Below are 25874 nucleotides of genomic sequence, written 5' to 3'. Positions count from 1 at the left end.
TCGGCTGTGGAATTAAATTGTGGTGACTAACCGTTTGTACTTCCTTTGGTTTCTTGACATCGAGTATTAACTAGGCTAAGTTCAATCGAATAGTGTTTGATATATCTCTAAATGCATCCTCCTTGAAACAAAAACCTAAAACCATCAATAATAATGATAAATAAAAAATAATAAAAAATACCTAAATAAAAGAATGGTGATGGTAGATGGTGAGGATGGTGGTGGTTCGGATTTGACTCGCGGTACATGGGTGAACGGTTGCAGACATCAGTAGAAGGTACGGTGGTGCGGTACGCGGTACACAGGACATGGTACGCGGTTTATAAGACATAGCATTGGCTACGGCTGGTACAACTAGTGGGGACTCTCGGCGTCAGTCACTCAAGGATGGTGATGATCCGTCGCCTTCGGCATTCTTTGATCACATTGAACATGGCCGGTCAGTAGGTGGTACTTGCCACTAGTCATGGTGTATGTTGCCAATCCATGGGGACTTCTTCTTCCTTCTTTTGGCTTTCTGTTTTCTATTTTTTTGTGTTTTTTTTTTTAAACCTGAAACTAAAATGTAAAAATATTAAAAGTAAAAGAAAGTAGATCCTAAAAATAAATACTTACTAGCTTGGGTTGCCTCACAAGAAGCGCACTTGTTTAACGTTGTTGGATTGACGTTAGCTTGCTTTCTCAAGCAGGATGAGGAGAGTCGGTTGTCCTTAGAAAAGCTCTCTTAGATCTTTCTCCAATGTAGGCATTAGGTGGCTCTCTTGCATAATCTTCCTCTCTACACCGTCGAGTAGGTGGGTTGAATGGTTTAACTTCATAGAAAATATCTCCGTTGATGTTGGTGAGAGTCATTCTTTGGTTATGCCAGTCCATGATGGCTCCGGCTGTGGCTAGGAATGGTCTTCCTAAAATCAATGGTCTCTCGGTCTTGTCTTCCATATCTAGGATGTGAAAATCGGTAGGGACTATGCAATCTCCCACTACAAGTTGTAGGTCTCGAACAAATCCGTTGGGAACCTTTTGTGATGAGTCTCCAAAGACTAAACTGAGGTTGGATGGAGATATGTCTCGCAATCCTAGTGTATCGGCTACACATCTTGACATAACATTAACATTAGCACCAGAATCACAAAGAGAGTTAGAGAATTCAATGCCTGTTATGGAGCATGAGAAAACAAAGCGTCCTGGGTCTTCAGCTTTAGGTAGTCTCCTTAAGAGGTAGTGGCTTGCGGTTTCTTCATCAAATGGACATGTCATATGAATAACATCTTCATAAAAGTCAAACAGTGGCACCATAGGCTTGGCGTCACGGTAGGTGAGGGCTGGTACGGCTGAGATAGCATTGCAATATCCTTTAGGATTCTCTTCGGGTTTTCCCGGAAGTACACCAACTTGGCGTGTAATGGCATTAGCGGTTTGAGCAACTTGAGTTTCAAGCTTCTTGACATGGATAGAAATGCTTTAAAACTTCCCATTCAGTTCAGTATAGATGTTATCCATCCTTGAGTTGATTTCTCTTGATTGCTTTTGAAAAGCAACAAGGAGTTCTTGCATCTTTCTGTCGGTGTTGGTATCAGCTTGAAAGGTAGGTGCTTGGGCTGGTCCGGATTGGAAAGGCGGCTTGTTGTTGTTTAATTGAGGTCGCGGCTGAAAGTTGTTGTTGTTGTTTCCACCAAAGTTGTTGCCTTGAAAGCGGTTAGCTTGCTGAGGATAGTTCAATCTTGGGGATTCTCCACATTTGGGTTCCTATAAGAAAGGTTAGAAGTGTTTCTAAAGTTGTTGTTGTACCCTCGGTTTTGGTAGTATCCTTGAGCACCAACATAGTTGACTTCTTCTTCTTGGTCATAAAAATCTTCTTGGAAAGGCTCCATGTTTCCATTGTTAATAGTCTCACAAGCGTTTACGCCACATTTTTGGTTCCTAAGAAGTTGGTTCATCATGTTAGAACGGATGGTTCTATCAAAATCGGTGCAAGTGTTGCTACTACTTGTGGCAAGGTTGTCGATGAAAACTCGTCCTTCTTGAACGGTCTTTGTAGTGAAATAACCATTGCTAGCTGTGTCGAGTGACAGTTGATATTTAGGGTGTAGTCCTCTATAGAAAGTACTTAAGAGGTTACCTTGAGCAAAACCATGATGGGGGCAGTCACGTTCATAGTCCTTAAAACGTTCCCATACTTCATAAAAATTTTCGACCGGTCCTTGTTGAAAACTTTGCAGCTTGTTGCGAAGAGAGTTGGATCTAGACTTGGTGTAGAAGTGGCTAAGAAAGGCTGACTTGCATCCTTCCCAGCTAGTGATCGATCCAGAAGGTAGAGACTTTAACCATCTATGAGCCTTGTAGGCTAGAGAGAAAGGGAAAAGCTTACACTTCAAGTAATCTTCGGGAATTCCATTGGTTCTTGTTGTTAGCATATTTCTTCAAAAAGATCAATGTGGTCCATCGGATGTTCAGTAGTAAGGCCATGGAACTGATTTTGTTTCACCAAACCAATAATTTGAGGTTTAATCTTGTAATCACGTCTTGGAGGATGAGTGATACGGATAGCAGCACGGTCTTGAACGAATTTGTTAGGAGCATCATAATCAGATATGGTACGGTTAGGAACGGCACGTCTTAGAGGGTGCACATAAGCAGGTTATCTTCTGCCAACTTGAGGTAGTGGTGGATTAATGACTAGAGCAGGCTGGTGAGGAGGAACATCAAGGTTGTCTCCCAGGCCTAGAGGATTAGCATCACGAGGAGCTTTATAGGTTCTCTCGGCCAACTTCAGGGTCGAGTTGTGGATCAGCGGCTACAAGGTTGGGGTTGCCACCTTGTGCAAGAATCGGCTCTCCTTGCTCGTCGAGGGCAGGAGGTATCAGCGGCTGATCGAAGTTAAAGGGACCTTGGTCCTGGTTCCTTTCTTCGGCCATGAGTTGTTGTCTTCGAAGTTTCCTGATTTCACGTTCTAGTCAATCAATGTCTTGAATTGGAGATACGGTTCGGGAGGGTTGACTCCTAGTCATGCACCACAAAATCCAAAAACAAAAACTAAAAGGGAAAATAGAGGTTATCGAAAAACAAGAAAATTAAAACTAAAATTGAAAAATTCAAAAGAAAAATTCAAAGTATCTTAGACGAGAGTTCTTATCAAATTCAATGGGCAGCTAGTTACTCCCCGGCAACGGTGCCAAAAAGCTTTGATGTTTGTAGAATTTCACTCCAAATCTTTTACCTGAAAAGACTACACGACGACTGAAAGTGCACAGTTAATCAGTTGTAGTATTTTAGGATCGATCCCACAGAGAGTAATAGCAAACACAAATTGAATTAAAAGAGAAAGAACTATGGCTAAGACTAAAGAAGAGATTGGGGTTTCGGTTTTCCTAAAAACTATTGCAAATAAATAAAACGGTTTAAAACTATAAGGCTAAGGCGTTGGGTGTTTTGGGAGTCATCTTAGGGTTTTCATGGTTCTAAGCAATATTAAGTGTAAGATCTAACAAGTAAATACTAATTTTCGGTCAAGGTTCTCAACTACAAAACACTAATGAACTAACAAGCTATTCTCATAGAAAGAAAGTCTAAAGTCTTCACACTCCGTTACTCAACTTTCGTAGGCAACGAAGCATGTCAACCAGCTAGTAAAAATAGTTTGATACATTCACCAAACTTCGCAACTCAACTTACACAGGTTACGAGCAAGGCTTCGATATAACACTAGTTCAAAGAAGTAGGATAACGCGGTTAGAGCTCCCGTTCTCTAGATCAGCACTTGGTGATCAATCCAAGCATAAGCATTAAGATAAAGATGTCCCAAAAGAACTCTATTATAAAACCAAAAATAAGATCTAGCAATCTAATTGAAGCGAACCTATGAATTCTCCTTGAATCACCCCATAGAACCCAACAAAGTAAACTACTCGCTCATGATGCAAAGAAACTACATTGATATTATAAAGTATAGCATCAAAAGTGAATCAATAAACAAAAGGGGGTTCAAAGTAAACTTCTCTATTTGTCACAAAAGTAACTTGATCCCACAGCAAAGATAGTATGAAGTAACTGAAAAGAGTAGAAAGAGAGATTGGTGACTTTGGCGATGGCTTCTAAGAGGAGGTGAGAGAGAACGATTTTTGACGGCGGTAGAGGAGTCTCTGGTCGTCTCTAGGTTGGCTTCTGGTGGCGTGGATGAAGAACTTAGAGGCACAAAGGAAGCACACCTTGAAAACCCTATGTCTTAAGAGTATTTATAGGGTTTTGTCTAGGGTTAGGGTTTTGTAAGGGTAGAAATGTTTTCTCTTCTTAAGTGCAGGAAAAGGGGCGGCGAAATAAGCTTCTGGACCGTGGAGGAGGCTTGGACTGGGACGCCGTGATGGTCGCTGGTTAGGCCTTGGATAAAAGCCCATCCGTAGGTCGGTTCTTCTTACGTCAGTTTATAACACGTTCTGGTAAATCGGGCATATCTTCTGGATGAATGATTAGATTGACTTGATTCTACTTCGGGGAGAAAGATGAATCTTTCAGATTTCCATAGGCACCAAAAACGTCAAAATGTGAGTTTGGGAAGGTCTTCAAATGTTGCCCGTACTGTAAAGCTCTGAAACTTTCCTAAAACGTATTTTCCTTGTCTTTTGGTCCAAATGGTTATAAAACCTGTAAAACCTTCTTGAAACCAGAAATACTTGATAATAGACATTTTTTACTTGAAATCCTATCCAACTCTTTCTAAATCCATATGAAAACTATAGCTAATATGAAACAATCCTTCCCGTTTTTTTTAAAATAAATACAATATATAATTAAGCATCTCATACTACTTAATTAAACCAACCCAAACAACTCAACATTACACCACCAATAACCATTAAGCACAGCGGAAACATACCAATAATACAAAACCAATACGATAACATTTCTAACCATTCTATCCATCAACCTAACATAACTCTAACCAAGTTTCTAACAACATAACTCTAGATCATCGTCCTCCTCATCGCCATGATTCCACATCACATACCTGCACACCACAAACAACAATTGAGATGCGTAAGTATTATCACAAATACTTAGTGAGAAAATCCTCGTATCTAATGAGCTATACACACAAGCAACTGAGATTCAAATGTTAAACAAACAACAAACAAACACAACAAACCAGGAAATCACGAATCACACAAGTTGGTGTGGACCGACCCTAAAGCAATCATAACAAACAAGAACCATTAGAGACTCTAAATCAATCATAACAAACAAGAAAACACCAAAATAACACCAAACAAGGAAAACATAAGAGATCTCAGGCTTAGATCAGCCATGGTCATGCACTCACCTCTTCTGCAGGAAGATTACATTGAGAAATGGTGGAAACAACACCACAAGAAGCTTCTCCTTCGTTCCCAGCAACCACACTCCCTTCCACACCAACAGATATCACCAAAAACCACCAAGAACAAGCTAAAATCTCTCAAGAACACTCACAACCACTTTCTCTCTTTTTCACACTAATCAGCGACCACAAACACAAAACCCTCGACTTCCCTTTAAATATGACGGTTCAGGAAACCAAATAAATCAAACCAACTAGAAATCGCCAAATTAATTCAATCTGCTCGAACCACAAAAAGCTAGTGTCGATCGACACACCCTTGGTGTCGATCGACACCTATCCCCAAATCCCAATATATGGTTCGCGGATGTTACAATTCTCCCCCACCAACATGGATTTGTCCTCGAATCCCTACAGCACGGTCCATCCGTCAAGGACCTCTGTGCCACCATCAACACGGCTCGCACGTCCTCCGACCGGACTGAACACTGTCAGCCAAGGTTTCTCGTGCAACTGTCACAACAGCCCGCACACCTTCGACTGAACCCACGAGGTCTCCCTCTAGTCAATATACTCACATCCTAGACGTTATTTGCTCACAACTCAGTGCTTCCCCCGTCCGCGGTCGCAACCAACAAATCATGCCGGCTCACTATCAGGCTAACCACCTTAACCTACGGCATCCAGGAAGTCACTCACACTCCCCCTACTCTCAGGTTGCAACCTTTGAGTCATACCAGTTCACTGCCAGGCCATAGCCTACAACTACGGTATCCAGGGAGTCTCACACACCCACCCCCCCCTGATGTGACCCAGAGACGCGGTCGCAGTACGGTCGCGGTACGGTCGCGGCTTGAGCTCTCGGCCAACTTTCGAACGGAAGAACTTTTCTCGGCAAAGGTTATGGGCTTCGGATCGAGTGACGACACAAGAGAGTTGATTCTTCTCCTGATACGGTCGCTAACAAGTTCGAACCCGGTTCGAGTCTTGCTAGGGTTCTCTCACTTAGACAATCCCGGATTGGACTAATGAGAGGATGGAGACAAGTCAAGAATCTCTCTTGAGAAAAGTTTTTATTTTCATTCAAGTCTAAAGGAGAAACAAGGGCTAAGAGGAGTTTAAATAGTTAGGTTTAGGTAGGGACTTAAGGACACGCGGATTCATCTTGATCCGCACATCGTCCTTTGCCGTGTTCTGTTTGCAATGAGAACACGTCGCCACCTTTTGACTATCACGCTAGCCACGTCCATAAGTAAAAGCATCACAAGAGGAATATTCCCCAATGTTCAAATTTAAACCAAAAATCAGGGATAAAAGAGATAACCGCCTTGGCCTTGCGCGGGAAGCAACTTTGCCTTAGGCGTTGTGCGCCAAGCTCCATGCCTCGTTAAAACCTTCTCCGGTAAACCCATTGGGAAAAACCCGGACTGAGGAAAAAGGGTATACTTCCTCGCTTAAACGACTTGATCGTCTTCACTCTTGGGTAAGAGTGAAGACTAAGTGGACTGAGCCTTCGGAGTCTTCATGGGACGGCTGGTGTTGAGCAAATGACCGGACGAATAGGTTGAGCCATTGTTTGGCCGCCTTTGCTGAGCTCTTGGAGCGTGTGGTGGCTCCGGGAAGGATTGTGGGAGCTTTGGCCGCGTCCGAAGTGGTTGCCTTGGCCGCGTCCGATGCGTCTTGGTCAGGTGTCTCGGTCACGTCCAGCGTGTCTTGGTCTTCTTGGCCGAGGTCGCGTCCTGCGATCACATCATTCCCTCCCCCTTGAAAAGGTTTTGTCCCCAAAACATCTCCATCTTCACCTACATCAAACGGAACGAGGTCAGTGACATTGAAAGAGGTAGATGTACCAAACTCACCTGGAAGCTCGAGTCAGTAAGCATTGTCGTTGATCCTTTCAACGACTCGGAAGGGGCCGTCTCCACGCAGGCTGAGCTTATCCTTTCCTTTCTGCTGGAACCTCTCTCGCCTTAAGTGAAGCCACACCCAGTCGCCGGGCTTGAATAGCATCAGTTTACGGCCTCGGTTGAGAAAGCGTGCGTATTGCTCGTTCCTTCGCTCGATCTTGGCTCGAACCTCCTCGTGCAACGCCTTGACCATTTTTGCTCTTGCGGCTCCGTCTTGATTCTCGGCTTCATTTGGTGGAATAGGGAGGAGATCCAGTGGCGTCAATGGTTTGAAGCCATATGCGACTTCAAACGGTGATTTCTTCGTGGACGAGTGCACTGCCTGGTTATACGCGAACTCAATGATCGTGATGCACTCGAGCCAGGAGCCTTTGTTGCTTGCGATTGCTGTGCGGAGTAAAGCGCCTACTGATCGGTTGACAACCTCTGAGGGTGGGCCGCGGTGGAGTAGAGGAGCTTTGGCCCGAGCCTTCGCCAAATGGTGCGCCAGAAGTGGCCAAGAAACTTGGGATCCCAATCAGATATGATGGTGCGAGGCACGCCATGAAGCCTTATGACTTGACTAAAGAACAGGTTCGCCAATTGCACAGCATCATTATTCTTGTGGCACGGGATGAAGTGAGCCATCTTCGAGAACCTATCAACAACCACCATGATACTATCTCTATGCACGAAAAGGGGTAGGCCGAGGATGAAATCCATGGAGAGATCGATCCATGGTGCGGTTGACACGGGCAAAGGCATGTAGAGGCCATGCGGGTGAGTTGTCGACTTGGAAGTGCGATAAACGATGCATCAACCAACGTGTTTCTCCACCATACTACGCATCTTTGGCCAGTAAAAATGCTCCTTTAGTACGGCCAAGGTCTTGGTGATACCGAAATGACCCGCTAAGCCACCACTATGAGCTTCTCGAACAAGCAACTCCCGGATAGAGCCATTTGGTATGCACAGCCGTCGTTCTCTGAATAGGAACCCCTCATGAAGGTAGAACTTGGTGTAAATTCCCTTCCCATGGTTCTGGAAACAATCTCCAAACTCAGCATCCCGAGCATATGCATCCTTGATGCTTTCAAAACACAACACTCGCGCGTCCATAGTAGTGATGAGAGCCTGTCTCCTTGACAAAGCATCGGCCACCACATTTTCTTTGCCCTTCTTGTATTTGATGACGTAAGGGAAAGATTCTATGAACTCCAACCACTTCGCATGGCGCCTCTGAGGGAAAGATTCTATGAACTCCAACCCGGGCAGGTACATTCCCTCCAGTGTACTAAAACGAGTCGAACTCGCTGGTGTGTATCTTGGCGTCGCGCCAGGTACATCCCACTCAGGCATATACATATTCGGTTCGAATATGCCTGGAAACGATTCCTCCCCTCGCGCATCTCCAAAATGCGAACCCCATTCCTCCGGACCAAACTGTTGACTTGAACCCCTCCCTGTGTCCGGCGAACGATGCGTCGACCTAGTCCTTTCGGATCCTTGACGAGACATCTGCATCCACGATCAACAAAAGGGTTTACTTAATCCCATCTAACCCTAAGTGATGAACGATCCGGATTATCCTAAGTGTCTACTGCGACCATTTGACTCGATAAATCATTTGAAAATGCGAGTCCTATACAGCATCATAACCATGCTCTGATACCACCGTTGTAACGCCCCCGAACCGTACTATGACCACCAAGGCCATCGGACGGCACCGAGACGCTACTTGGGAAACGTTCACTAACAATCTGGCCGGGTGCGAGAACAAATGAAGCCCTTCGGCCAGTCCATCGGTGAGGTTCCCGACCATGCGGCACATCCTTCAGGCTTTGCAACCCTACAGATACACCGTGCGTTGAACCGACTCGGACAAAGTCTATATCAGTACGACTCGCCCGAATAGAGGAAACCCGAATACTTTAATTAACCAAAAGAGTTATTACAAAAGAGTTTTTGAACAAGGCTTAGTGCCGAGTTTGATTTGAAATAAAAACATACTTGTATTTTACAATAGACACAAAATAAAACTACTCCGGGTTTCACCACGCCCTCTAGTTCCCTCTAGGGTCACCTGCAGCACAAAATATTATCATAAGTAATCTAAGATTACTTAGTGAGCTCAGGGTTCCTGCAAAGAATTAAACCCCAAATCCCATACCCCATCAACAACAAAATGCTAACATAAACGATCAACATGCAAGCGAGTATAAATAACAAGCGAGCATAAGATCTTACATGCAAGCGATTAAACGATTGTCAAGCAAGCACACAACACAATAATGAATCAGAAATAACATGCGGAAGCTGATAAGCTAAGCAAAATTATTCTACAATCAATCACCACTACATGCAATGACATAAAACATCATGCAAGCATAAACACAAACATGCAACAACTTAAACTTGAAATAAAACGAGAGTTTTAACAAGTTCTAATTCATGGGCCCGGTATGCTTCCTCTCCCTAACCCTTCCTGAACAACCGTATTACAGCCACGAAGGCATGCAATCGGGCTTCACTCAAAGCTACACCGTCGTGTAGACAGCCTCGGCCAGGGTAGCGAGCCCAGTAACCTCCGAGCTCTTCGTAACCAACCCTACAACACACGAACATGGGTTGCATGTCGCGGCTGCATGTGGCACGGATGGGAAGGACAGCGATACCAAGTCTTACTATGCTTAGCCGGAATTTCTCGCGGACTAAAACGTCTTAAGACCTCACCAATGTTTATACTTGAGTTTATATGATTTTCATCTCATATGTTTTCAAGTATTTTAATTAGTCACCACCCTTGTTGCTAGATCATTTCGATCTAGTAACCGGTGTAACCTCACCTTGCATGCAACTTAACAAGAAAAACGTAAAAGAATTTCAAGTAAATGCATCTAAATGATTCATGCGAACCGCGCACTAGATGGATGTTTTTAATTCTCCATCTAAGCCAGCAAAAATATGAGCCTGAACTCACAGAAAACCGGCGATCTCTGGGATGAGTGGTCGGATTTTCTTCACGGCAACACTTGAATCCTCTCCCTTGTTGAAATCGAGTTCCTTCTCGATTCAACACTTAACTGCGGTCGTGCGATAGTCTTGTCTTGCTTCTCCTCTTCTTCACTTCTTCTCCCTTGCGGCAGCACTTCTTCTCTTTCTCTCCTCTTTCTCTCTTTCTCTCCTCTCTTTCTCTTTCTCTCCTCTCTTTCTTTACTTAAGCAATTTTTGCGAAATTGAGAGGAGATAGAGCTCTTTATATAGAGAAAGAGGTGAGCGACTTGGCCCAATGCATGTGTGTCGTGTGCCACTCCTTAAGGCTAGACATTTTGTGGTTGTACACTTGTTAAGTGTAGACAACACTTGTCACATGGAATCTTGCATGCCTTCTCCATTCACACTTGCATGAAACATGATTGGTTGCATGGAAATCATGATGTCTTCCACTTCCAACTTTGTTGTAGAGATTCCTTGGAATATCCTCTTGATTCCTCCCTTAATCTTGCATGAATTCCCATTGGTTGATTCTTGGAAAAACAAATTCCGTAAATTACGGAATTTTGTCGGCTCGACCGGTCGTCGGTCACCCGTCGACGTTACTCGGTCTTTCTCGGCAATTCTCGACCGTTACCAGCAACTCTCGGTCCTTCCTCTCGGACGCTATCGACAACTCTCGATACTTTCTCTCGGACAGTGTCAACAACTCTCGACAGTCCTCGAACATCCTCGGCAACTCTCGATACTCTCGGACATCTTCGGTAAATCCTCGGACATCCTCGGGAATTCTCGGTCCCTCAGACTTTCTCGGCAATTCCCAGTATTTTGCGGTACGCGTCGGACAACTCTCGGTCCTCGGTACGTCTCGGACGACTCGGATGGTACGTCTCGGACAACTCGGTCACTTTTCGATCCGTCCAAATTTTCTCGGACTTTTCTTCAGCAAACTTTCTTTTCTCCTTGCTAGCTTCCTCTCCTGAGCTTTTGGCCTTGAGTTTTCATTTTGAATTTTACCTCTTGGCGAGGGTCACTACAGTGGCACTAGTAGAACTTCTTCTGCCATTGTACGGACTGGTCGTCGGTGACGTGGCGCGTGAGTTTCACTCATTCAAAGGACCACCTAAGCTTTTGTTTCACCAACAATGATTGAAGACAGCTATGACACGTTCAAAACCTATGACTAAAACAAATAAAGCAAAGGTAAAAGTGCTACAAGACAAGAAGTGCTTTATGAACAAAGAACAAAACGCGTAAACAAAATGAGTCGCTAACTTTATCGATCTAAAAGTAAACAAGCAAGAACACGGATGAACAGAGTGATGAACACGATAAACAAAAATGAAAACTAACACCCTAAACAATCGACAAACAACCTTAATCATGCACCAAGTTAAACCAAAAGAACAAACAGAACCTATGGAACAAAAAGATGCAAGCTTTACTACTAAAAACTCAAGATTGAAACTTTAAACGGAGACGCGGTCGCGGTACGGTCGCGGCTTGAGCTCTCGGCCAACTTTCAAACGGTAGAACTTTCCTCCGCAAAGGTTCTGGGCTTTGGATCTAGGCGAAAAACAAAAAAGGGGAAATGGAGTTTGAAGTGATTCAAACGAGCCGTTTGGGAATACGGTCGAAAAGCCACACACTGGCCGATCGGACGGTACGGATGCGGAACGAACAAACAATCGGTTGCGGTGGAAACGATGATGGAGACGAGTTGAGATGCTTCGATGGAAAACTCGAGAACTTGGGAAAGAAGACTCAAATTTGCGAAGGGGAAAAGATGGAAGTGAATTGAGGGGAGACGATAGTGGATCGAGTGACGACACAAGAGAGTTGATTCTTCTATTGATACGGTCGCTAACAAGTTCGAACCCGGTTTGAGTCTTGCTAGGGTTCTCTCACTTAGACTATCCCGGATTGGACTAATGAGAGGATGGAGACAAGTCAAGAATCTCTCTTGAAAAAAGTTTTTATTTTCATTCAAGTCTAAAGGAGAAACAAGGGCTAAGAGGAGTTTAAATAGTTAGGTTTAGGTAGGGACTTAAGGATACGCGGATTCATCTTGATCCGTACATCATCCTTTGACGTGTTCTGTTTGCAATGAGAACACATTGCCACCTTTTGACTATCACGCTAGCCACAAACTCTCTCAACGTCCATAAGTAAAAGCATCACGAGAGGAATATTCCCCAATGTTCAAATTTAAACCAAAAGTAAGGGATAAAAGAGATAACCGCCTTGGCCTTGCGCGGGAAGCAACTTGGCCTTAGGCGTTGTGCACCAAGCTCCATGCCTCGTTAAAACCTTTTCCGGTAAACCCATTGGGAAAAACTCGGAGTGAGGAAAAAGAGTACACTTCCTCGCTTAAACGACTTGATCGTCTTCACTCTTGGGTAAGAGTGAAGACTAAGCAGATTGAGCCTTCGGAGTCTTCATGGGACGGCTGGTGTTGAGTGAATGACCAGACGAATAGGTTGAGCCGTTGTTTGGCCGCATTTGCTGAGCTCTTGGAGCATGTGGTGGCTCCGGGAAGGATTGTGGGAGCTTTGGCCGCATCCAAAGTGGTTGCCTTGGCCGCGTCCGATGCGTCTTGGTTAGGCGTCTCGGTCGCGTCCGGCGTGTCTTGGTCTTCATGGCCGAGGTCGCGTCCTGTGATCACATCACCCCTGCTCTCGGGTCGCAACCCTTGAGACATACCGGCTCACTGCCGAGCCGCGGCTCACAGCTACGGTATCTAAGGAGTCTCAAAATCCCACTCTTGGGTCGTCACCCTAAAGCGCGCTCTTGGATCGTCATCCGAAGCAAACATACCACTCCCAGTCTCTGGCCACAAAGTCCATCGAGCTATCGGTATCACATGAGTTGGGCCCTCACGATCTTGTGCAAACAAGTCTGATGTCATCGAGTATCCCCCGACTAGATCTACCTCAACACTTTCCATTAATAGGCAAGCTTTAACTATTCATAAAACTTCCCATTTTTAGAAACTTTCCTTTTATAACGACATTCTATTTATGGAAACTTTCCATTTATAGCAACCTTCTATTTATGGAAACTTTCCATTTGTAGAATTACTGAGCTATTTCCTTTTCACTTGTTTCAAAATTCCCAAATCCAAAGAACTCCAACTTTTATTAGAACCTCAAATGCAATAATCGTTTACAACTCCAAACCAAAATACATAATGAAAGAAAGGAACCAAAAGATAAAACTAAGCGCTAGAATGGGCACCCGCTCCTCCCTTCGGCTGCGCCACAACCTCCATCATCTGCCTCCACTTCGGACAGAAAGGCCTGATATGCCCCTCCTCCCCACAATGATAACACAATCGACTGTACTCCTGCGAGTCACCTTTCTTGGGACAGCATGCCAACATGTGATCTGTGCTCCCGCGCCCATAGCATCCCTAACCACCTTGGTTTGCCACTGTCGTCTCTTCCCGCTTCCTTTTATGCCTTTGCTCCAACTGTCTATCCTTGCTTTGAATGCTCTGCTCCAATGTCTCCTCTGACTGAGCCGCTGGACTGACCACCACTAACTGCGACCTCAAGTCATCCTCTATCCCAGCTGCAACCTCAACCAGCTCCATCCTCGTAGCATAGCTCCTCACTCTACACCGAGTCCTCAGATCATCCCGCAAAGCCAACAAGAACCTCCGCACCTGAGCCGACTCTGGCTCCCATGCCCAGTCTGCATACCCCACAAGCCGACTGAACTCTGCATCCAGCTCCCGCACTGTACGGCCCCCCTGAGTCAACCCCAAGAACCGTCCCTCCATGCGATCAAGAGCCTCTTGGGGAAAATACTTGGAGTTAAACTCCCACACAAAATCCCCCCAAGTCATCTCCCGCTGCACCCTCCGTGCGGTCACCGACCTCCACAACACACGTGCATCTCCTATTAGGTAATACACTGTCAAATTCACTCTATACTGGTTGGGTTACTGAAGCAACTGGAAAATATCCTCCATCCGCTCCCTCCACTCACCAGCCACACTCGGATCCGTACCTCCCAAGAAAGACCCCGCTCCCACTCGCTGCAGCTGCACCATCATCTGCACATACTGAGCGTCCACTACCTCGGCCCCCGGCTGCATACCTGCCTGCAAACCCGCCACAGGCTACACCGTTGGAACCTGCCCACCTACCACTGGCAGCACCACTGGAACCTGCCTACCAACCACTGGTGGCACTGCTGGAACCTGCCCACCAACCACTGGCGGCACTGCTGCTGGAAGCCACACCAAAACCTGAGCTAGCAAGTCCATCAAGAAATCCTCCCTGCCTGGAACACCCTCTGCTGCAACCCTCACACCTGGGGCAACACCGTGACCGACACCGGGCCCATACGCCCTGCCGCCACCCAAACCAGCCTGGTCTCCAGGCACACTAGGATGAACCTGTGATTCTGCTACCTCCTCACTGGCCATGCTCTGGGTCAGACTCACACTGGCCTCGGGAACTTGACCTCGTCCGCAACCACGAGCACGCCTGTGACCAACAGCACCCTCTCTAGCCATCTGCACTACCCAAAATAGAAGGCTAAGAACACAATTCAAAACCGCACATAAAGTACACATCTTACCATGGAATCTCATTGAAGGCTCGAAGAGGATGATACTAGGACTCCATACCACAAGCAAATCGACTAACTATGCATAATCAATTTCATCACATAACATCATGCATCCAGCAATAGGGAAAAATAATTCAACCAATTAAATTCCTAAACCGCTCTAAACCATTCACTTAACCATCCTAGAACCGTAAGGGCTCTGATACCAAAATGAAACAACCCTTCCCAATTTTTCTTTAAATAAATACAATATATACTTAAGCATCCCATACTACTTAATTAAACCAACCCAAACAACTCAACATTACACCAGCAATAACCATTAAGCACAGCGGAAACATACCAATAATACAAAACCATACAATAACATTTCTAACCATTCTATCCAGCAACCTAACATAACTCTAACTAAGGTTCCAACAACATAACCAATAAATCAAATAACACACAAACGAGACCCTAGATCATCCTCCTCCTCATTGCCATGATTCCACGTCACATACCTGCACACCACAAACAACAATTGAGATGCGTAAGTATTATCACAAATACTTAGTGAAGAAATCCTCCCATCTACTGGGCTATATACACAAGCAACTGAGATTCAAATGCTTAACAAACAACAAACAAACACAACAAACCAGGAAATCACGAATCAGACAAGTTGGTGTCGAACGACACAAGAGTGGTGTCGAACGACACCAGAGTGGTGTCGATCGACACTGGCCCAAACATGGTGTCGACTGACACCAACCTGGTGTTGATTGACACCGACTCTGCAGACGCGTTCTGTTCGAAGCCGATCGTCGAATCTCCATTCCAATTTATCTCCAATCCATCCATAACTCATCCAAAAGTCACAGGAACCATTAGAGACCCTAAAGAAATCACAACAAACAAGAAAAACACCAAAATTACACCAAACAAGCAAAACATAAGAGATCTCAGGCTTAGATCAGCCATGGTCATGCACTCACCTCTTCTACAGGAAGATTTGATTGAGAAACGGTGGAAACAACACCACAAGAAGCTTCTCCTTCGTTCCCAGCAACCCTCCTTGGTTATAACCCTTGAAGCCTCCTTGGTTTTGCATATAGCATAACTCAGCAAACTCATTCTCCCCCTCTTGAACTGGAAGCTCCTCTTCACTAACAAAGTGAATAGACTTTTGCTGACTTAGCAAGATCCTATCAAGCTTTTCATTCACCATTTTCAGATCCTTCTTGTACTTGTCTTCTTGATCAGTTGAGGATGACCTTATGGTTCTGTCATAGTCCTCATTGTAGTTCCCATCAGACTGTGCAAGGTTCTCCACCAACTCCCAGCCTTCTTCCACATTCTTATTGAGGAAGTTTCCATTGGAGGCTGTGTCAAGAAGCATTCTGAACTTGGGAAGCACTCCTCTATACAATGTGCTCAACAAAGACTCCACACTGAAACCATGGTGAGGACACTGAGTTTGGTACCCTTTAAACCTCTCCCAAGCTTCACAAAAGCTTTCATTACTCCTTTGAGCAAATCCAGAGATCTCATTCCTTAGTCTTGCTGTCCTAGCATTGGAGAAAAACTTGGCCAAGAAAGCCTTCTTGCATGCATCCCAAGTGGTGATTGCACCAGTAGGGAGAGTCTTTTCCCATAAATGAGCCTTGTCCCCAAGTGAGAAAGGGAACAACCTCAGCTTGAAACCATCTTCACTTACTCCATTGATCTTGGTAAGACCACAGATTCTATCAAACTCATCAAGATGATCTAGTGGATCCTCCATAGGCAATCCATGTAATTTATTTGCCTGAATCATTGAAATCAATCCACTCTTGATCTCAAAGTTGTTGTTGGCAACAGTTGGTGGCACAATGCCAGCTCTTTGGTTGTGATGTTGGGTGCATCTCCAGCACCAATGTTCCTTGGTCTCTGAACCTGATCCTGTTGATCCATAGCTACTATAACCTCTTGTTGGTGCTGAACAACTCTCCTTTGCTTAGCTCCTAAACTCTTGGTCTTTTTGTTGATGTTGTCAATAGGCCTAAGAAGATTGTCCTTTCTTTTAGACCTTGTGTGCATTAACAGACACAAACGATTTTTGCTAGGCAAGCGACTGAGCACAGGCTCAAGTAGGAGGTCAAGTCGATTGGAAAATGATGGTTATAGAGATCCGGCTTCTGGCTCGAGCAGGTGCTCGATCATGACTCGGTCGAGTGGTGGTCGAGTGACTGGTCGAGTGGTACCTGAAATGGAACTTCAACCCAGAAACAGAAGATTCAAGCACAGCAACCTCACAAGTGTATAAACGAACTTAATCTTAGACTAATATGGATCCTAAATGTCACAAAACACACTCAAATGGGCAACGGCGCCAAATTGAAACAAGTATTTATTGGTGAGTGATGTGAATGATGATGTATGCAATGGTAAGGTATGAATGGAATGATGAATGGGTGTTTCAATTCCCCTTATGCTATTGCAGTACAAGAGGTATCAATCCTAAATGAGTGTTTGTGAACAGTTAAGATATGCATATGAATCTAAGTTAAGACAAATGTAAAGATTGTTTATCACTAACAATCCTAAGATGAAAATGTAAAATGCAGAAAGTAAACTACAAGAACTAAGAACTAAATGCAAATGAAACAGGGTGATTACAACAGTAATGATGCAGGGACAGAAATAGAAACTTCTACTAATGAACTAATGAGAGACTAGTAATGAACAGGACACTAAGTAAATGCAACAGAAATGCAACTAGAATGAAACAGGAATGAAACAAAACAATCACAAATCATGAAACACAAAGTTCTGGGGATGAACTCGAGCAGCACTCGACCGAGTGTAGGTCGAGTGAGTGGTAGAGCTAGACAAATTCGGAAAAACAGAGCAATGCAATAAAAACAGAGTATTGCTAAACCAAAACAAACTACAAGCAAGCAACATGATTAAGACTGTAAAATCAATAAACAAAGAGGGTCCTGAGGATGGATTCATGGGATGAACTAATCATTGTGGTTATCTAACTTGGTCAACAAACCTCAAGCAAACTTTGAGCTAACCTCTAGACATATAAATCTAAGACAAGTTTCTCCCACTCTCATGGTCAAGAAACAATCAAGCTTATGCATCTTCTAGACTTGTTCTCACACAGTAAAGAATCTACACAAGCAGGCATTAAGCAATACATCTCAAACCAAAAAAGACCTCTAATCTCTTAGCAAGCCTAATGGTAAGCTCTAGATCTAGCCTTATCTATGCTTCCTAAACATTGGTGTGATGCTAAGAAGCTTGAAATCAGACTCTACCCTCTCAGATATAGAATCAGCATTAAGATCATCTACCCTAGAAGAGATCTACAACAATCAAGCTTGACCAAATCACACAAACCACAAGATCAATCCATCCTAACCCATCCTCATGATACTAAGCAAACTACTCACAACAATACATGATGAACAAAGTCAGAAACCCAGAAAATATTGAAACTTGCATTATTAGAAAGATTAAACAAAGATCTTCAATATTGATGAAAGGATGAAACTCAAATTCTCAATATCTTGAAAGTTATAGAACCAACAAAATATAAGAATCTAGTCTTCTCTCTTAAGGAAGTACAAGATCTTAAAAATAAAAATGCAAAAGGAATAAAGCTAAAAAAGGTAAAAACTAGGTTTAAGAAATATCTAAAAAGTTGGACTCTTTGGTGGCTGCAGGTACAAGGCCTTATATAGGTGAGGAGGTGGAAGCCCTAAAAACAGAAAAAGTCAAAGTAGTCAACGGTTTGGTCAACTCGACCAGTGCTCGGTCGAGTCCATGGTCGAGCTGGCTTCTCTTGTGCACACTCCACTCGGTCGAGACCATCTACCCACACGGTCGAGTGCTTGGTCGAGCTGGACTCCGGAGCTTGGTTCTTCAGCCTTAACTCTCTTGCTTTCCTCCTCAAGATTGCTTCACTTCTCCTCAGGATTGTTTCCATGCTCCTTAAGCTTCAAAATCACCTGTTTATGCATGAAAAGATGCAAATGCAATGCAACTAAACTCTAATGCATGATTTGGCCTAAAGCTACACAATAATGATGAAAATGGCTAGCAAAAGATGCAAAAGATGTGAATAAACTAAGGGAAAACATGGTAAAATATATGAACATCAGGTTCTAAAGATAAGAACCCTCGGAAATCTAAGAAATGTGCAAATAAAACCGAAGAAAAAGAAATTATAAACATGGCCACGGTAAAGCCTAAGGTACCGAATGAGGTTTGGAACGCTGAACCTCAAGGTCCTGGAGATATTGATAATAATGAGATCTCAATCAATTATATCATGTGTAGAATACAATGGAACCGCAAAAATGTCGACATCGATGAAATATTTGCATACAAGGTAGCACTTGAAATAAATGAGGATCATGAACTCATGTCTATATTAGAGTGCATTCAAAGTAAAGACTGGTTAAAATAGAAAGAAGCCATTGACGTGGAGTTGAATTCATTAAAGAAAAGGAATGTGTTTGGTCCGATCTTAAGCACACCATTCGATGTAAAGCTAGTTGGACATAAATGGATCTTTGTAAGGAATAGAAATGAGAATAATGAAATCGTGAGATATAAGGCACGGCTTGTAGCACAAGGATTCTCACAAAGACTAGGCATTGATTATGAGGAGACATACTCCCCTGTGATGGATGCAACGACTTTTAGATTTTTAATAAGTCTGGCTATAAGAGAAAAACTGGATTTGCGGTTAATGGATGTTGTAACCGCATACTTATATGGTCCACTGGATAAAGAGATTTATATGAGATTATCAGAGCGTATTGAGCTCAAAGATAAGAATGGTTCTCGAGAACAATACTTCATAAGGCTAAACAAATCCCTTTATGGACTGAAACAAAGTGGGTGAATGTGGTACAATAGGTTAAGTGAGTACCTAGCCAAAGAAGGCTATAAGAATGATCCCATCAGTCCATGTATTTTTATAAAGAAGTTTGCAAACAAAGGGTTTGTAATCATAGCAGTATATGTGGATGATTTGAATATCCTAGGAACCTCTGGGGAAATCGCCCAAATAGTTGAATATCTCAAGAAAGAGTTTGAAATGAAAGACCTAGGTTAAACTAAGAGGGGGTTATTGGTTCTATGATTTTAATGGATTTGGAAATCTAGACAAAAATCATGTGTTATTCAATCATTGATTTTAAAATACTTATCAAAATGATGTGTTATTGGTTCCATGATTTTCAAATACTTGTTGAAATCCCATGTTATTCATTTAATGATTTGTTTTTGGATTTCAAAATCCACATTATGTTTTAAATGGATTTGAATGGATTTGATAGTGTAAAATAGAAGGATTCAAATCCAAGGATAAAACATGTTATTTCAAAATCCATGTGTTTGGATTTCTAGAATTTACAATTGCATATGGATTTAGAAATCATCTCTCCAATAACAGCCCCTAAGTTTTGTTTGGGATTGCAGGTTGAGTACATAAATGATTGAATCCTTGTGCATCAAATGGCATATACTGAAAAGGTACTCAAGATATTTAATATGGACCAGGCTCACATATTGCCTAGCCCAATGGTTGTGAGAAGTTTAAATTTGGATAGTGATCCATTCGGTCCAAAGAAGGACGATGAAGAAGTTCTCGGTCCTGAAGTGTCATACCTCAGTGCTATAGGAGCGTTAATGTTCTTGGCTAGCCACACTAGACTAGACATTTGTTTTGCCGTGAACCTCCTAGCAAGATTTAGTTCTTATCCGACCCAAAGGCACTGGAACGGTATCAAACATGTATTGTGTTACCTACAAGGGACGGCAGATTTATGTTTATTTTATACTAACTATAACAAAGAAGATTTAGTTGTTTTTGCTGATGCAAGTTATTTATCGGATCCACATAATGCAAGGTCTCAGACCGGTTATGTGTTTACACACGGTGGTACAGCTATTTCATGGCGTTCGATGAAGCAAACCATTGCCGCTACATCATCTAATCATGCGGAGATTTTGGCAATGCATAAAGCCAGCCTTGAGTGTGTTTGGTTGAGGTTGATGACTCAACACATCAGGTCAGATTGTGGTATGACCGATGATAAGGAGCCAACCGTACTATATGAGGATAATACCGCCTGCATCGCACAGCTCAAAGAAAGTTACATTAAGGGAGATCGGACGAAGCAATTTTACCTAAGTTCTTCTTCACACATGAACTACAAAAGGCCGGAGAAGTTCAAGTGGTACAAGTTCAATCTTGCGACAACTCAGCCGATCTCTTCACCAAATCATTACCGACATCAACATTCAAGAAGCTCACGCACCAGATTGAAATGCGGAGACTTAAGGACTTCTAGTGATGCTTAGAACATGGGGAGTAATACGTGTTGTACTCTTTTTCCTTCACCATGGTTTTGTTTCACTTGGTTTTCCTGGTAAGGTTTTAATGAGGCAGCATCCCCAAGCGTATTATGGTGATCGCTTAACATCTGCACGCTTATGTCATCCAAGGGGGAATGTTGTAAATCACTTAGGATGGATTTCCATAACCGGCTCATACTCGTCCAAAGCCACAAAGGCCCATCGGCCATATTGTCTTTAGTCTAAGTCGGTTTATGTTTAAGCTTTTATATTACTATATATATGTAACCTCTAAATGATTAAATCAATAAGAATAAGAGAATACATCTTTCGAGTATCTCTAGTTTCACAACAATTATGTAATATTTATAACATATATTTTTTCTTAACAAACCATATGCACAGAGCAAGCGACGAAGCCAGTGTCCTTTGAATTTTGGGATGTGCCTTACATTACCTTACTAGACTTTCACGGGTAATAGATTTTTACTAGTATTCCTCTCATAAAGAAAATGGGTACCCTGATAAAAATAGATGTCCGATTTATTATCGAATCTAAATTTAATTAAAATAGCTACACATTTGAAAATATCTGTATTCTTCTTTAATATTTAAACATTTACCTTATTACCTAATTATAGTTTTTAAATACTTAACTAAACGTTTAAAAATTGAACAAAAGTTCATACTTAAATAGTATAAATTTTAAAATCTGATGTTATATGTTGATTTACATAAGGGCTATCCACCTCGAATTATCCTGGTGGACCTGATAGTCTCGTAACAAACTAACTTATTTGAGCACACCGGCTTCGCCGATGGAAGAACTCAAGCATCTCTATAAGACTGTACGTGATTCGTGAACATGTATGTTATATTAGAAATTTTTAAAGTGCGTGGTATCTACAAGTCGGATAATGATATGAGTAGAATAGTTGAAAAAAATTGATATCTGATATCCAACTTCCCATATATGTGGCATGTAATAAAATTATGATATCAATTTGTAATATCCTACCCGAAATTACCGGCCGGTTCTTTTTGTTCAAAAATCTCAAAGGTAACTGACGCAAACGTGTGTATGGCAAGAGTATTCTTATACGATGGTACGTGAGTTTCATTTTGTTTTTTATTTTAACACTTTGTCGATATATTATATTATCATCGAATTTCTATTATAAATGATGATCTATCTGCAATATTCTACATAGTACAACTTGACTCAGTGGCAGTGCAGTGCACTGAAACTTCTGATAGGCTTTGCATTATTGATATATAAAAGTGCCTCTAAATTGAACCCAAATCTGATGTAAAAGCAATAAATCGTTTGAGTACTAAGTTAAGAAGCTTCCATTACAAGCTTAATTACTACTTTTATAATCCTTTTTTTTTTTGATAGTGCATGTTAATAGAGTGCAATGCACGGAAACTTCTGATACGCTTTGCATTATTAATATGTAAGAAGGTGCCTCTAAATCGAACGCAAATCTGACGTAAAAGCATCAAATCGTTTGAGTACCAGGTTAAGAAGCTTCCATTACAAGCTTTATTACTACTTTTATAATCCTTTTTTTTTTGTTTGATAGTGCATGTTAATGGAGTGCATTGCACTGAAACTTCTGATACGCTTTGCATTATTAATATGTAAGAAAGTGCCTCTAAATCGAACCCAAATCTGATGTAAAAACATAAATCGTTTGAGTACTAGGTTAAGAAGCTTCCATTACAAGCTTACAGCTTTTATAATCCTATTTTTTTTGTTTGATAGTGCATGTCACCTTTTCAAAACGCAATAACTTAATAGATTAGATACATCAAATAAAAAAAATTACATCGTACAGCTAGCTTATATGCATAATAAACTATCGATCACATGTTCGCGGTTAATATAGTAAGCTTCGATTGAGGATTAAAATAAATTTTGGCAATTTCTGTCAGTTTATTTTAAAGAATGTTTAGAAAATTCTGAATATTTAAAAGAAGTTATAAAGAAAATGTATTACGGGGTTTGACCTAAATTTGTTTGCATGTGCTCTGTACAACTTTGAAGTTAATAATTTATCATAAGTATTATAACTTATAACTGCGTAACAAGTTTAGAAAATACATTTTAAAAGAGTAAGAACTAATCTCTGAGCCAATCCCGCTTAATCTTCAACTTAGATCGTCTTCTTAATACATTTTAGTGTCTTTTCATTTGTTTCTAGATTGTTTTTGAGTCTTTACAGGTTTTTAGCATGCAAAGAGCAAAGTGGAACAGTTTGGATCATTTTGGAGCAATAATCTGGAGGAAATCAGCTTGGAGTCGAATATGAGAGAGGGCATCGATCGACACTAGAGAGCATCGATCGACACCCTTGTTGCCAACGAGAAAAGAGCCAAATTTGGAAGTTTTACAAATCTGCCCCAAAGTTTTCCATAATTGCAAAACAAGTCCCTGACGTGTTTTAGGACATATAAATAGTGTTTTTAGGTTTTCCAAACCCTCAAGTTTCATTCTATCAAGTTTTCTTTTTCATGCAACCCTGAGAGATTTTGAGAGCCTTTGGGAGAGAGATCTGAACTGCTTTGAGAGAAGAATTTCTTGAACTCCTTCTTACTCTTTTTAATCTCAATTGCTTATTATTCAGTATCATGTTTTGTTCTTCATTGAATGTGTCTGAGTAGTTTGCTTGTTAGGTTTAGGGTTTTTCACAGGGATTTTATGAATTATTAGATCTGATTATTTAGGATTCATTATCTTTCTAGATCTTCATCTTAGGTTGTTCTTCATATTAATTCTTGATTGATCACCTAGAATTAATACTTTAGGAAAATAAATTGATATGAGAATATAATTGATTTTCCTGACAAAAACCTTTTGATGAGCAAAATTATTTCTTGCAAAGAAATTTGATTTAATAATTTTGTGAACAATCTAAACCTGTTTTTATTGCTGATTTATTACCTAGAATTTTACAAAGAGATTTGGATTTCCTGGTTTTAAATTTAGATATTATTTGCAGTGAGAACTGATTTAATTTATAAAAGTGTTTAGAGTTCTAGATCTGTTCTTAATTGTTTGAATCCTAATTTATTGATTGATTTAATATTTCATAATTTCCTGAGAAATTCCCTAGGCCTAGCTTTTTGATCTTCTGAATTTACAACAAGCTTTATTTAATATTTTGCATTGCTATTTTTAATTCAATTTAATCTGTTTAGCATAATTATAAAACTCTATAATTTATTGTGTAGTCTTGAGTCCTTGTGGAATTCGACCCCTAAGTACTGCAGTGATCTCTTAATTTGAGAGAGTAGCTCTAGGGATTAATTTGAGCATATCAATTTTTGGCGCCGTTGCCGGGGACTCTTTTGATCTACCATTAGATTTGAGTTTTAGATTTTGTCTAAATTTTTCTTCTTATTTTCAAACTAACACGCTTTTGTTTTCTTTTCTCTTGTGTGTTTCAGGTGTATGCCTAATAAGCCTAACACAAGGAGCAACAAGTCTGGTCCTACTGTGAATTTGTCAAACCAAGAGTTAGGAAAACTTGAGCGTGAGAACAGAAAGGCAGCCAAATCTCTAAAGATGGTTAATACTATCATTCTGATGCGAGATGAGGATGGTGCTTCGAGGGATCAAGAGGGCCACTTGCGCAATGAGCAGGGCCAAAAGATTGATGTTGAGGGCAATGTGATTGCTGAAATTGCTGTTGTTGACGAACCAGCTGATGGTGTCGACGGTGTCGATCGACACCAACAAGAGGGTATCGATCGACACCCCCCACCTGCAGACGTGCGTGGAGCTGCCAACCACGTACAGAACCCAGTTCGTAGACAGGACCAAAACCGGGATCTGATCAGGACCATTGCTGACTACAACCAGGCTGATCTTGTGTATGAGAACCGGTCTGCTATTGTTCCTCCACCATTCCAGAGGAATGAATTTGAGCTGAAGCCTGCTTACTTTCAACTGGTTGGACAGAGACCTTTCTCTCCTCTGCCCCATGAGAAGCCTCTGGACCATATTGAGCATTTTGAGGATCTTGTGACCAATATCAAGGCTAATGGAGTGACTGAGGATTTCATATTCTGCAAGCTCTTCCCATACTCACTTGCAGGAGAGGCATCTCAGTGGTTGAAGCAGTTGCCAGCTGGATCTCTGACAAACTGGCATGATATCAAGGTGGCTTTCCTCAACCATTTCTATGATGATGCAATGTCATATGAGCTGAGAGTCAAGATCTCTTAATTCAAGCAAGGACATGATGAAGCTTTCAAGGCAGCTTGGGTGAGGTTCAAAGCTTATCAAAGAGACTGTCCACACCATGGTTTTTCAAGGGTACAACTGTTGAGTATCTTCTTTAGAGGGTGTGACTGGAAGTATCAGTTAGCTTTAGATGCTGCAAGTCATGGGAACTTCAAGACAAGATTTCCAGAAGATGCAGAAGATTTGATTGAGAATTTGGCTTCTAGCAATAGCACTAAAAGAGCTGATGCTGAAAGAAAGAGACTGCATGGAGAGTTTGATGCAAATCAGCTAGCTTCTGTTAGTGCTAAGCTTGATTCAGTGCACAATCTTCTTGTGGGAAAGAATTCAGTCCAATTTGCTGCTGAAGTTGAGACGTTTGAGCCAAAGCCAGAGAATTCAGAGGAGAATGTCAACTATGTGTATGGAGCTGGGTATCAGGGACAGAGATTCGGTAATCAGCAAGGAAACAGACCTTACAATGGTGACCAGAAGCAGCAACAGAACAATGGCTATACAAGAACCTATG

General features: G+C 42.0%; 1 protein-coding gene and 3 non-coding genes across 4 annotated transcripts; 2 read left to right on the top strand and 2 right to left on the bottom strand.

Moving 5' to 3' along the window:
- Positions 1-681: 681 nt before the first annotated feature.
- Positions 682-2414, bottom strand: LOC147944652 (uncharacterized). The gene is made up of 2 exons (XM_087512670.1): positions 1789-2414; positions 682-1459 (listed from the first exon to the last, which is right to left on the bottom strand). Exons 1-2 carry the CDS (start codon positions 2412-2414, stop codon positions 682-684), a joined length of 1404 nt encoding a protein of 467 aa, XP_087368796.1.
- On the top strand, positions 2128-2236 carry LOC147944653 (small nucleolar RNA R71). Its single transcript, XR_015558777.1, has one exon. It is a non-coding gene; the product is annotated as a small nucleolar RNA R71 (small nucleolar RNA).
- Positions 2415-16208: 13794 nt separating the features above from the next.
- LOC147944651 (small nucleolar RNA R71) lies at positions 16209-16315 on the top strand. Its single transcript, XR_015558600.1, has one exon. It is a non-coding gene; the product is annotated as a small nucleolar RNA R71 (small nucleolar RNA).
- A 9009-nt stretch (positions 16316-25324) lies between these two features.
- Positions 25325-25431, bottom strand: LOC147944650 (small nucleolar RNA R71). The gene has a single exon (XR_015558767.1). It is a non-coding gene; the product is annotated as a small nucleolar RNA R71 (small nucleolar RNA).
- Between the last annotated feature and the right edge of the window lie 443 nt (positions 25432-25874).

Source organism: Camelina sativa, chromosome 5 (assembly GCF_030686135.1).
Source record: "Camelina sativa cultivar CO46 ecotype springtype chromosome 5, ASM3068613v1".
Classification (NCBI taxonomy): domain Eukaryota; kingdom Viridiplantae; phylum Streptophyta; class Magnoliopsida; order Brassicales; family Brassicaceae; genus Camelina; species Camelina sativa.
Note: the sequence above shows the minus strand (reverse complement) of the source record. Positions and strands in the feature narration are given on the sequence as shown.